We start from the raw sequence: 13,502 nt of genomic DNA, 5'->3' as shown, positions 1-13,502 counted from the left end.
TTTGTTCCTTCTGTGTAACTGATTTTTCCCAATGGGAATGCCTAAGTATTTTCTAGTTGACCTCTGTCCTTTGTGCACAATCCTCTCGATGTCTCAGCTCAATCCATATTTAGTTTCTAAGCTGGCTCAATTCTGAGTGGAGCCCTGGTTCTTAAAAAATTGCATAACAAGATTTTGAGTACATCTACTAAAGTCCAAATTTAATTCATGGTATCCTCTTTGGTTCCATATGTCTTTGTTATTTCGTAAATTTTTTGTATGTTCCACGTTATTCCCCTATTTTCACTTCTTTATTTAGTGCTTTCCCTTTCTTGTCCTCTCTTTGAACCACCTATCTGTTTTGCTTGAGTACTTCTTTTTACTTTCCTGGTTTCCCAGCTCCTCTCTACTATTTCCTAAAGGTCCCCTCTCTCTGGCTTCTAACACAAATGCATTACTTTCTTCCCACAGCATGCCACAGTAATATTTATCATGGAGTAACCTACAAAGTGCAATATTATGAAAACTTGGAATTACAGAGCGCCATACGTGCAGCTTTGAAAATCCATATATTTGTCAGTTTGTGGTTAGGTTCTCCCTAACAAATGAACATATTGTAGGCACCTCCCAGGGCTGCATGCAGCCACTCCATGGAGTAATCCACAGGGAAAATGAAGAGTTGAGCCTGATGAGAAATAGCCCTTACGGTACCCTTATTCAATTTCCTCTGGTCCATTGATTCCCCATATACAAAGGGACGTTTCTATGTCCAGGGGAAGTTACTGACTTAGTTAGTTCCTGATTTTTCTTTGAGGATCCAAGGAAAAAGCTTCCTTCTACCCTTCCCACTTTTTTCTACTTATGAAATACCCATCTCCAGTTTCTCTGATATGTTTCTCCAGTCTCTCCACTCTGAATATCTGCAGTTACCACAGCTAGAACACTGTAAGTCAGATTTTCAGACAAGATCCATATGCTCTTTGACCTGAAGTAGTGACTAGAAGTGGAAAAATCTTACTTTACGAAGTCTCTCAGCTGTTACAACTTCTTGTATGGGAATGAACTACTGGTTTAAGGAGTGATTAATGTGACTGCTTCCAGTAATCTGCTAGAAGAACAGTATGTAACTAGTTCATAACCAAATATTTAAGTAAAACTGATATGTAAGAACCACCATGAATGGCATAAAAATGCTTTGGAGTATGGGATTGGTTTTTTTGGTGCTTTTTTTTTCCTGATCTGCCTCGTGTTAAAAAGTTATGTTGTCCTATTCAGCCTTGAGTTCCAGAGATTTTTGGCTCCTGATGCATTGACTGTAGATAAATACAGTATTATGCAAAAGAAATAAGCACAGAGATTACAGACCTCCTGCTACTGTTAAAGTCAAGAACAGAGGAAGATACAGAATGTGGCTAATTACTCGTGCTCTTGTTCTCACTCTGTCTGTAAATATTAGGTTGCCTCATAATAAATTATACTTCCAGTGCTACTATTAATCCACTAATTTCCTTTAAAGGAATTTGAGGGGGAAAAAAAAAAAAGAAATATGGAAAGGCAGCACCAAAAGGCTGGATTCCCTCTGGGCTGTGTTTCTACATGCATTCACCTCCTCCATGTTTGTGTAACGACACTGAGAGAATTCAGAGGCATGCTGTCTCATCAGCTGGAGCCCAGCCCAAAGTATCTGCTTTATCTTTCTGCCTGCTATCCGATTGTGCAGTTCTGTCATGTGTCCTTTGCTTATTGTTTTAAACAGGAAGGATAGTGATTGATGGCATAGACATCAGCAAATTGCCTCTTCACACTCTGCGTTCCCGACTCTCTATTATCCTCCAGGATCCAATACTGTTCAGTGGTTCCATCCGGTAGGTGTATGCAAAAAGAGAAGCAGTGTGTTTGTGATGGGTGATGTGGGCAGGAAGGGATGGAAAAGGGAAGAAACCTTCCTACATCACCACAATCTAGCCACAGACTGTCCATGAGAAATTAAGTGAGGTACAGAGTTCCACTTTATTTTTTTGCAGAAGGTCTTTATGAATTGTAACCTTAGTGACAAGACTCCTATTTTGTTTTTCTTTGCAGCTTCAATTTGGATCCAGAATGCAAGTGCACCGATGATAGACTCTGGGAAGCTCTAGAGATTGCTCAGCTGAAGAACATGGTCAAATCATTGCCAGGAGGCCTTGGTATGTCCAAGTTACTAGGAATATAAGTCAATAACGGCATTACGCATGCATAAATGTGTATGCACATAAATAGCTATGTGGGATCTTACACTCTGAAGCATCATGTAGGAGTCTGACAGGTACCTCATGAATACTCTTTCTCCATGCCAGAGCAAATAACCTTACTAAAAATCTGAAGAAATGTCTGGTTTTCCATTCACTGCAGAAAAATCCTGTGGCACCTCAACATTATAAATGAGTGACTAGTCAGAAGAGTTTGTTAAAAAAGTTTCTACTTCTGCTCCTTCAGCAGAATTTTGCTTGGCCAGAAGAGTTGTAGCTCTTATCTAGAACACAAAGCATTTTCCTTTTCATTTGTGATCTGCTTCATGAAGAAAGCTTATCTATTTATTTCCTTCCATAATGTCTGTATCATATTACTAAGATTTTATCTTGTATCCTACCAGATTTAACAATTTGGTTCACTTGCTAAACTATAACTCAAATATATGCTATGAATTAACTATAACTTTTGTAGGGATTTTGCTTCACGCTGGAATAGCATACAAGCAAAGCTTTCATGGTGTCCTCTCAAAATCACTGTGTTCTAATTTTACTAATTGGTTTCTATTATAGATGCAATGGTAACAGAAGGAGGAGAGAACTTCAGTGTAGGGCAAAGACAGCTGTTCTGCCTAGCCCGAGCCTTTGTTCGCAAGAGCAGCATTCTTATCATGGATGAAGCCACAGCATCTATAGACATGGCCACTGTGAGTATAGCAATTTTCTCCATTGCTATGTGGATCTGCTGGGAGAAGAGGCATCATCTTACCCAGAAGTCAGACATGAGGTCTATTTAGCAGAGAAAACTGTCAAGTTTTCTGCCTTTGGCATGTGTTTAGTTTCAGTTGTTTCTGTTGGTGTTTGGGGTTTGATTATTACTGCGAAAGGAAAAGAATAAAAGTAATATTTTAGAGAGTCTGCTTTTACCTGTGCAGCATTTCATTGATGGGAGTCTGGTTCACAGATGAAGAATGGTGTGGAATATAAGTCTGTCTTTTTGATATTTGAAGATGCACAACGAAGTAAAATATAGAAGGATGAAATAACTGAGGTGAGCCTTTTGCTTTGTAGGAAAATATTTTGCAGAAGGTTGTGATGACTGCCTTTGCAGACCGCACAGTTGTAACGATAGCTGTAAGTACTAAATGCTGGCAGATGCTCTGTTCTTATTTCTCAAGCAGTTATTCTTGACTTTCACCAGTTAAACATCACTATGAAAGCAAAGTAAAACTAAAACCCAAAGTCAGAATATTCCCAGATGTTGCAACAGGATAGGACACATACTACCAACCTGAATTTTTGTACTAAGTGATATCTTGCAGGTGGGCCAGACCAAAGCATTGAGATCTAAAGGACTTTATGGGGAACTTCAGCATCTGCATTACCTCCAAAAAAAACTATAAAGTTTTTCTCAATAACAAATTGAAACCAAAGCCATGGGCTAAACAATTATTGAAAGCTGCTACAAAAGAGAGATAAATTTGTGTTTCAACAGCTGTTTCATTTGCTTTGTCTGGAATCCAGTCCTGTGGTTAGAGATTAGAGTTATGTCTCCTGGAGTCTGGTTTCAAGGCTGTCAGTGACTAGTTTGTGTAGATGAATGACTTAACCCAGACTCATTTACAACAGGCTGTAAGATTCTTAGATACGTAAATGCTGAACATGCTAACGGTAAGCTTATTCCTTTCCAGTTAAATGCCATTCAAACATTCAGTATTGTCACTTTCACTCAAATTTCACTTTCCCTTACCTTTGCCTTTCCAAACATGCTGTCTCAAGCAAAATGGCACATATTAATATTTAGCTTTCCTCACACAGCTGACTTCATTTCCTTCTGCTCTTCACTCATGGCTGCTCCTTCCTTCACCCACCTGTTTTTCTTTTCTTTTTTTCCAGCATCGTGTATCTCACATCTTGGAGTCCAATATTGTCCTAGTCCTTTCTGATGGTTTTCTAGTTGAATGTGACACTGCCTCAAACTTACTCCTCAAGGAGGACGGCTTGTTCACCACTTTGGTGAAGACTCACAAGTAGACTCTCTCAGTCCACACTGTTCACAAGACTTCTGACTATTTGGTAGTTATTTTTACCTCTCTAGTTTCCTTTCATTCTTCTTCCTTTCTACTGCACAGCTTCTGAGATGACAGTGTAAGAACGTTTTTATTATGCAGCTTCTGGATTTGTTTAATTTCTTCACTATTTACGTGAATTACATTTAATAAAAGCCTGGACATGCAACTAACATTGAATCTATGATGCTAAACAAGTACACTCCTTAAATTAATCCCTAAATTTCTGCCTCTGTAGTGAAATGTCACACTTCTAGAACTAGTCCCATCTGCACCTGACTGGACACTTCTTAGTAATACATTCCTGTACCAAATCACTGCATCTTGCAACCGGTTCTCTTTAAGATTTATGGCTATCAGTAAGCCTTCATATGATCCCCAATTGCCATTTCTTAATGTGCATTTTAGTAAACTCTTCTTTGATTTCTGGCTTGCTTGTGCCCTAACTTGCTATCATCAGTCTTCTAAGTCTGTGCTAGGAGAGTTGAATTTTGGGTGGTCTTTAGTGGAGCCAGGTGTTGGACTTGACCCTTGTGAGTACCTCCCAACTCAGGATATTCTACGATTACGTGATTCTGTGATATTTGCATGGCACTGGAAACAAACTCTACCTCCAGTTACCTGTAGGACTAACCTATTCCCTGCAGCAAGCACCAATTTAATCTTGGAGGGAGCTAACTGATCTGCAAAAGGAAACAACCTAAGGGTGTCCTAATAGGGATTCAGCATGGGCAAGCAGGGTGCACAACCAAGGAGTGGAGCAGGATGCCATGCCACCTGACAGTGCAAGGATGTTTCTCACCTGTATTTCCTTAAGGGGAAGATATCTTTCATTGATGCTAGAGGACCTCTTCCAACAGCTGTCTTGTCTATAATAGCAATTAGCTGACCAAAAATGAGGCATGTGCATGCGTAAGTGTTTTCAGGCCAGGTGCCAGAGGCTGTGAAGTAAGACCTACTCCAAATACTGCTGTAAGGAAATCAAGTCTTTTATCAACTTCATACACCTTTGATTAGGCCCATTAATGAACTGCAATGAGAATTATCATAATTAAAACTTCTGTATGCTTTTCTTTATGGCAGCATCGGGTCCACACTATCCTAACGGCAGACCTGGTCATTGTCATGAAGAGAGGGAACATTTTAGAATATGATACGCCTGAGAACCTGCTTTCTCAAGAGGACGGCATCTTTGCTTCATTTGTCCGGGCTGACATGTGAAGGATCACACGACGTATTTTAAAAGCTTATTTTTAAACAAATGAAATGCATATTTTTTAATTCAGTGTAACATCACTTTCAGCTTTTTTTTTTTTCAGAGCTTCTTTATTCACACTTCCATCTCCCAAAATAACAAATCCCATTGCAATGCATGTATTTCTGAAAGCAATAAAAATGTCACTTAATCCAAAAGCCATTAAACTTCATGCTCACATGCACACACACACACACAGAGGCAGAAGTTTTGATTTCCTGGAAATCTGGCATTTTTCTTAGACACAGTGACTTTATTTTCTTTTGTAGAGAGCACAAAAAATGCAGTGCTCTTACAAGCTGCATATGTTATTCTGGAACCAAGAATAAAATCGTGCCGTTTGTCAAGGAAGCAAGAGACCCCCAGAAGAATGCTGTCCCCGGAGGGGAAAAGTTAAAAGACAACAAATCTAAACCCATAACTCTTGGGGCAATCTGCTGCATTCCAAAGGCATAAACTTTGCTCTTCAAGTTATAGGGGATGAGCAGTGAATGAGGGAAAGGAAATTCATCAGAAATAAGGAAACTCTCCCCTTCACATTAGTTCACACGCTGTAGTAGGCACAGTATTACTTTTTCTATGCAAGGATAACTTACCCCTACAGTCAGTTCCTACATCCATATTTGTTCTACAGAATTCTTTGAACCAAGGACACAAATCATCTTGGAATTCTGCATGCTTTAATAGACTTATAGAGGAATACATTTTGTACAGTATCTTAAGACTTTGTATTGAAATTAATCTGAATGTATAAAGTTGATATTAATCAATCTTTTAAAAATTTCCACTAAAATATTCTACTTAAAATGGCATGTAATCAGCCGGTCACTATTTGTTTCATATGTCTTAAGCCCTTCAGATTGTTTTTTATGTTGGAACAATCATCAAATGATTTCTGCATCTTCAAGATTTTAGGTCACTTATGTTCGTATTTACCTCATAAGACTTTCAAGAGATTGCCCACACTTGGCTAATGCATAGGGCTAGATTCTGAATCATGATAATTGCCCAGTGGACAATAAATCTCTAGGAGTTTCACAGACATTCTTTCAAAGGCAGAGTCTGAAATGTCTGCTTCATTCATAATATTCAATGTGATCTTGTTTGTCTGTTTTTATAAGGTTTAGAATGAACATGAAGTGCACTTAAGCTTATTGTTAATATAATTAAAACATGAAACAATTCCTGGCAAAAGAAAAGTAAGACTCAAAATTCAGATTACACTTAGTTTGATGATACAATGGTTTCTCTCTTTATTTCATCTTATTAAAAATAAAATCTCTGTGATACAACTAAACACAAAATTCAGCTTGGAACATATTACTAGGGAAAATACTTCTGTGATTTCCCTATGAACTGCTGTGAAAAGTTATTGCTCTTTTTTCCATTAATACTCTGTGTTGAACTCTGTCTTACAAAGAAAAACAAAAAATAAAGCAGATGTTTACAGTGGAAAAGCAACGCTGTTACGCAGATTTCGGAGCAAAGCGGCCAGCATCAATCTTGATTTAATTTCATTGTCTTCGGGGAAAAAATTAATTGGATTCATTGTTGTCAGTTCCGGTCACTGTGAAGTAGAAATAACTTTGTTTATCTGCATAACTTTGATGATGATGCAGTCCCGATTTATTTTAAGTGGTGCTAATCAGTTCAATGAAATGCTGTTTTACATTATATTATGTGGCTTTGAGGGGCTGGGATCGTGTCAGGCATCCTGAATTACTTAAGAGGACCCCAAAATTAGTTCTTTTTTCCTCTTACATTTGTCCCAAAGACGGCAGAGAGGTAAGAATCCCCTTCTTTGCTCATTCATCCCTCCTGAGGTATGGAGCAAATCAAACACTGCTATTTAAATATGTAGAAAAGAAAATGAATTACGGGCCTCAGTCATTTTGCTGGAGGAATGAAGGAGTACTGACTGTAATGTTACATGTTTGTGGTCAAACATTTTGCCAATTACTAGAGAATATCCCTAGCAGGTTTAAAGGCACAGCTTAGATCCTCAAGCAATTATGCTTAGCATACACAGGTTCCAAGAGACACAGCAAAGAACAAAGTGTCATTGGCCTAAGAGATCTCCTTGCATTATAGCCGCTATGTGCATGTCATATAATCACAAAGTTCCACTTCTCTGCGTTTCCCATCACCGGAAAAAAAATGTCATGAATGGTTCTGTGCTCTTCTTGTATGTGGCCTTTCATCACAGCAGTAAGAGCTAGCTGCTTATTGCTGCTTCTCATACACCAGATATGCCCCATACAACCACTATGCCTATTACTGAGCCAAAATGCTAATATGCTGTGAATCCAATCATAGGGGTTTTAAGCTGTGTTTGAGGCAGGACTGTAAGACTCTGCTGTCAACACTGCTGACAGGTAGGAAGGGGAAGCTTTTGTCTGCTCAATATCCTGCACAGTGGCTGCTGGCATTTCAGGTGTTTGCAGCCTGAGAACGTCTGTAAGTCTAAGCCACTTGTGATCTGCTAATTGCTATTTAAGATTCAAGAATCTGGGGAGCGTTACAATTATTTGGACTTGACATTTTAAACAATGCAGTTACCAAATAGGATAACTGTTGTGTTTCTCACCATGTACTGATCGCAGAGGAAGCACTGATCCATGGCATTTCCTGTGAGGAGAGTTTGGGACAGCTCTGATAAGCCCAGGATGTAATCAAGGCAAAGTTTAAGGAGAGAAACCATCACTTCGTTAGGAAAAGCAGTAGGCAGAAAAGGCACCTCAAGCTGCAAATTCACTGTAGACCTTCATTTGCAAGAGCTTGACTCCTTTTTCCAGCTATCATTAAAGATCAGATAGGTGAAAGAATATACTATCAGAGGCTCCTCAGGCACTTGGAATAGTCATGTCTATTTTCCTGCCAGAACACCTCTGCTATAATTTAATACACCTCCACAAAACTCAATCTGTACAAACAGCAAATACAACCTAGCTGATCTGGCATCTCATTATATGTGCAAACAATGCCAGCAAAAATAATAGTAATGAAATATGTTTTCTTAAACAACAGATAGCATCATTTTTGAATACAGTCAAGCAAGTCTCTTCAGGCTCCTTATACAATAAAATCTCTGATTTAATTGTTTTCTTTTTGCTTCCCAAAGCAAAGGGCTTTACTGTAAAAAGATGCTGATCCACTCACATACGATGATACTCACATTTCATGAGAAGATGAAGGTGGCATTACACATACATTTTATACAAGCTACAGGCACTTTATCACAAAGTGGAATATAATTTATTTGACGCAAAAGCTTCTTTTATTTTAAAAACAGTGGATAAAACCATTTTTATTATCAGGAAATGAAATGTTTCAATGTGACTATCAAGCAGCAAAAGGTGGGGCACGTTGTACTTGTGAACACTGCAGCCTGACTTCCACAGTGTAATAGCGCCAGTAGAAATTAGTTCTAAAATATATAGTGAAACCACACGGCTACTTGTTAAACCTCCTCTGGAGCAGTGATTCTCCTATAAAATGTGTTAAAAAGCAAAAATGAATTCACCAGATTAACTTAATAATATCATCAAGCAGTGTCTTTTTAAAGCCTTATTTAAAGGCCCAATAAGTTTTATAAACTCCCTGATATGAACTCAGTGGTGGCATGTGAGGAGCTCTTCAGCTTCTTTGGAAATAAATCATTCAGAGGCAAAAGAAAAAGAAGGCTGAAAACAAAACAGTAAATCAAATTCTTCATTGCCATGCAAACATCCCAATCATTTCCACACTGTTTTTTTTCACTGCTCTGCTTTTTCTCCGCCAGAACCGACCTCTGTGTAAAACTGTGGGGAAAAGATTATCAGGTTTTCAGATTATCAAGGAATTGTTGTGAGGCAGGAGTTCTCCAGCTCCTACAAATTAGCGATGTGCTGACGCTGTTCTGGCAGGACAGCTCTGACTATTGGCTTCTGTGAAGCTGTGGAGTTCGTAGAAGCTTCCAAATGTCATCCTTCAAGAGGAGATTCTTAGAAAGGTCTTCATCAATTTCCTACATGGTTACTACTAATTACTCACTGTTGATTGTATCTGTCTGGTGTTAAACGCTACCCACAGAAAGAAAACATCCCTGGCTAATGATTTTCATGCATCTAGTACAATAAGCCATATTCTGATCAGACCATAAAGAAGCAGTAAAAAAGTCCTGGTTTATTAACAAAAATTCGTTTCTATTGGCTGTATTGACATTCACTCTGTGCAAGATATCTGCTTTGATTTTCACTGCACATAGAGATTTCCATCCTACAAATTACCTATAACAATGCAGCACCCAGCTCAGATGTTACCATAACAGGCATATCACGTAGGCACATTTCACTGCCTGGTGCATTCATTCCCCTGTATGCATCTTAGTCATTTTTGTACAAAAATACATAGTTGTACATCCATGGAAGAAGAGTTATAAATATGTAACAAACAGTACCAGCAAATACTACCCATAAGACTGTCTCTCAGCAATTCCCATGACATTTCTTACCTCTCCCCTTATTTTACTTCAGGCTTTGCCGGCTGTACCAGCTTATATCCATAAATACCACTTAAACATCCAGTAAAATATTTAACCATGTAACTAAGGAACTAATGCGGCTCAGTGTAAATGACATGGTCCAGAACCACCATCCTTCAGCATCACAGTTACAGATGCCCCAAAGCTGCATATGCTTTGACATGCAGAAGGTTACAGATTCATGGCTGACAGCTATCAGTACCTTTATCGCACTGGCTGGATTAGGCCCTTGCCCTTTCAGCAATGCCAGCTATGGCTGTTAGAGCCCTCTGTCAGAGTCAAGAACCTGAAGTTCTGAGAGGATCTTTGTCCCGGAGGTTTCTAAGAGCAAATCATTTGGGTCTGGGGCCTGTTCCAGGTCCCACCACAGCATGAGCTCAGAGGGCCCAGAGATGCCAATTACTGTGTAATATGATCTGAAGACAAGAGATGGCATTCTGTCAATGGCATGTCTCCATTTAACCCTCACTGCAGCCATCAGACAGCTGCTGGATCAGTCGCTTGTAGGCAAAGGGGACGGGGGCACAGAGATGGAGATGCAAAACATTCCACAGCTCTGTGGAACTTTATGGAGACATAATCAGATTATGCCGAAGAGAACCCCAAGTTTGCTCGCTTTCGTTACGCAAGAGGAATGGGCAGAATGTGAACAAGGAGCTGAAATGGAGACCCTTTGAAACCTTCCTCTGTTACTCCAGATACCACCAGAGGAAAAGGAGAAAAAAAACAGCAGTTACCATTTGTCACAGCCCAAGCAATATGAGCACATACACTCTACTGGTTTCTGGTTTTCCAAAATTCTGGCACAGGGAAACGACGTGGTGGCTGTTCTGCTATAGCCAGCACTCTTCCATCTTAAGCAGCTTTGCCAGTCCCTAGAGCCAACTCTTGGGCTCTACTACACTATGAAGTAGAATAGGCCAGAGCCGGCTCTTTGCCATGAGGAAACCTGGCACAGTCCACCCATGAGAGCAACCACATAGCTGAAACCTCATCTACCCCAAAAGAAGAACACCTTATCCATCCCACAGACTTAAAACAGCCTCTGAACCATGCCTGGGGCATTCCGGAGAACAACTTTTTACATAGGTAGATGATGACAGGACAAGGTTTTAAACTAAAAGAGGAGAGATTTAGATTAGATGCTGGGAGGAAATTCTTTACTCAGAGGTCAGTGAGGCAGTGGCAGAGGCAGCCCAGAAAAGCTGTGGGTGCCCCATCCATGGAGGCATTTAGGGCCAGGTTGGATGATGTCCTTGGGCAACCTGATCTAATGGGTGGCAGCCCTGCCCACAGCACAGGGTTGGAACTGGGGGAGGCTTAAAGGTCCCTTCCACATAAACCATACCGTGATTCTATGGTTCTATGGTCATACATACAACCTGTCCCAGAGTGGCTATTGCCAATTGACCATGTAGTAAGAGACTGACGTATTAGTCCCAGATGTGACAGTACAGTATTTCAGTGCCAGGATACATCGGCTTGAACTGAGTAGGAGCCAGTACCTGCTGTGAGTTGAAAAATGAGATGATTTCTTAGCTCTGCCAACCAAGCATGCCATGACCTAAGGTCTGGCTTGGGTAAAACAGGCACTACTTTCCCTGAAAAGCTAACGCTGTAACAGGCTGAGTCTCTACAAAACTGAGACTCAACAAATTGCATCCTTTGGGTTTCTCTGTAAACTAGAAATTTGGAAAGAAACAAACACACAGCTAAAATTACAAAGATAGGGAGTTAGGTAAGTAACATGGGGTTGAGAGAAGTCTTGGTGTGTTTTCCACATGGATATAATGTGATGTGGTCATCTCCAAAGGGAATGAAGCTAGGACTTTGGGCAGCATATCCTGGAGCATTAGGCATTTCTTTTAACTACCCCTTCCTTGGCTCGGCCACGTCCCCCGAGCAGAGGTGGAGTAAGGGAAACAGAGACTAAACGACGCTGGATTTCATAAATCAGATCACTGTAGGGATGATGCAGTTGGATGTGATAACCTTTTCTCTCCTCTCCCTCCTCCCTTCTCTGTGCCGACCGAGGAGCCCCAGCCCAAAGGCTTCATGGGCTGCTCTCCCAAACCATGGAGTTAGAAAGAATTGCCCTAAGGTCATGTCCTCCCTCCTGGATACATGCTGGCAGCTGAAATGCTGATCCCCTGTAGCTCGAGGAGAGCTCACGAAGGATGGCAGCACTTCTTGGAGTGGTCAGGGAGCAAGGTTGCAGGGAGTTGTGTTGCAAGCAGGAGAAGACAGAAGAGACTGGCTGTGAGCAGGTTTGGCTGGAGAACTGCTGCCCACTCCCCCCAAATGTGTTCCTATGTGAGCAGGCTTGGCCCTAGTTTGCTTAGTGCACGAGGATGCATGTGTTGTCACATGTTCCATAACGTCTTGTCCCAAATCTCCCTGGAGGAGGTCCACTACAGAGACAGAGGAAGCCAAAAGGAATGACTATTTCTCCAAGAAGTGGCTGAGATCTCATCAACATGTATCATTTCCAAACCAGACAGCTTTCATGCAAAACAAAGACTGCCAGCAAACCCCCAGGACATCTCCAGACTCTACTACGTAACTTAGCAATATTGGACAAGGGGCACGAGTTCCATGCATTTGGATGATAAAGACTTGTCCTGTAGCTCTTGCATGAAACAAGAAGAAAGAAAGAAAAAGAAAAAAGCTGTTTTGGGGTAACAGACATCCTTAGTTTGCAGTTTCTGCTCTTTCATGTTTGATGGATCTACTGCCAGTTCAGCTGGGGAAGAGTTCATCCACACTGTCCGAATATGGCTTATCAGCTTTGTGTCTTTGCGGAAGCCTCATGCTGAGTGCTTGACATCTTTGGACGCCTGCAAAGCCATCCTATCTCTAAGCTAAGGCTAGAATTTCAAACAGAACTTATTACAAAGCAGGATTTTGTCAAAGGGCTGGACACAGCTATAATGTGGAAATTTCAGATTCGTGTCTGAGCACTTTACTTAATCCCTTTTTGATAAGTATAATTCTAAAGTGATATTTGCTATCATACAAGTAACTCATGAGGGTGGAGGACAAATGAAACAGCAGGAAGGGAGAAGCATGATGGATCCTAGAACATTTGAACCCAAACCTGCAAGCAATTCCAACCATTTGTTCCCTGAGCAGGCTGTGTTCACAGCACTTAGACACTGTGTTCCTAATCAGAAGGGCCCAAAGAGGTTTCAGAAGATTTTCCCAGCTATTACTGAACTCCCAGACTTCCATGTGCATGTGGCAACCAAGCAAATATTTGAAAGGGCAAAGGGGAACATTTTTGGTAGCTGTCACTCTCTGAAGCATATTCATGCACTGTAGCTTGGGGAGGCGTGCGCTGTGCTCAAAATAATGTCATATATTATTGAACTAGGAAGAGGGAAAGGTTTTTGCTGACAGTGTTCCTGGCTCTCATGTCCCAGTGGCCACTGCCCAACAGGCTTCCTTGA

At 40.6% G+C, this 13,502-nt stretch overlaps 1 protein-coding gene across 16 annotated transcripts in view; it reads left to right on the top strand.

Annotated features, from left to right (window-relative positions):
- ABCC9 (ATP binding cassette subfamily C member 9) overlaps nucleotides 1-6,988 on the top strand; it is a 73,798-nt gene extending 66,810 nt beyond the window's left edge. For 13 of the 16 annotated variants that reach the window (XM_015869338.3, XM_015869381.3, XM_015869372.3 and 10 more), the window contains 5 exons: nucleotides 1,736-1,844; nucleotides 2,062-2,165; nucleotides 2,781-2,914; nucleotides 3,279-3,341; nucleotides 5,360-6,988. In XM_015869338.3, coding sequence (XP_015724824.1) covers nucleotides 1,736-1,844; nucleotides 2,062-2,165; nucleotides 2,781-2,914; nucleotides 3,279-3,341; nucleotides 5,360-5,497 — 548 coding nt within the window. In that variant the 3' untranslated portion in view covers nucleotides 5,498-6,988. Of the gene's footprint in view, nucleotides 1-1,735; nucleotides 1,845-2,061; nucleotides 2,166-2,780; nucleotides 2,915-3,278; nucleotides 3,342-4,103; nucleotides 4,284-5,359 lie in introns of all 16 variants that reach the window. The other 3 variants (XM_085541973.1, XM_085541967.1, XM_085542032.1) reach the window with 2 other exon arrangements.
- Nucleotides 6,989-13,502: the final 6,514 nt, after the last annotated feature.

Source organism: Coturnix japonica, chromosome 1 (assembly GCF_054131305.1).
Source record: "Coturnix japonica strain WE chromosome 1, WE-NBRP24, whole genome shotgun sequence".
NCBI classification, from domain to species: domain Eukaryota; kingdom Metazoa; phylum Chordata; class Aves; order Galliformes; family Phasianidae; genus Coturnix; species Coturnix japonica.
This window is presented reverse-complemented; position numbering and strand designations above follow the sequence as displayed.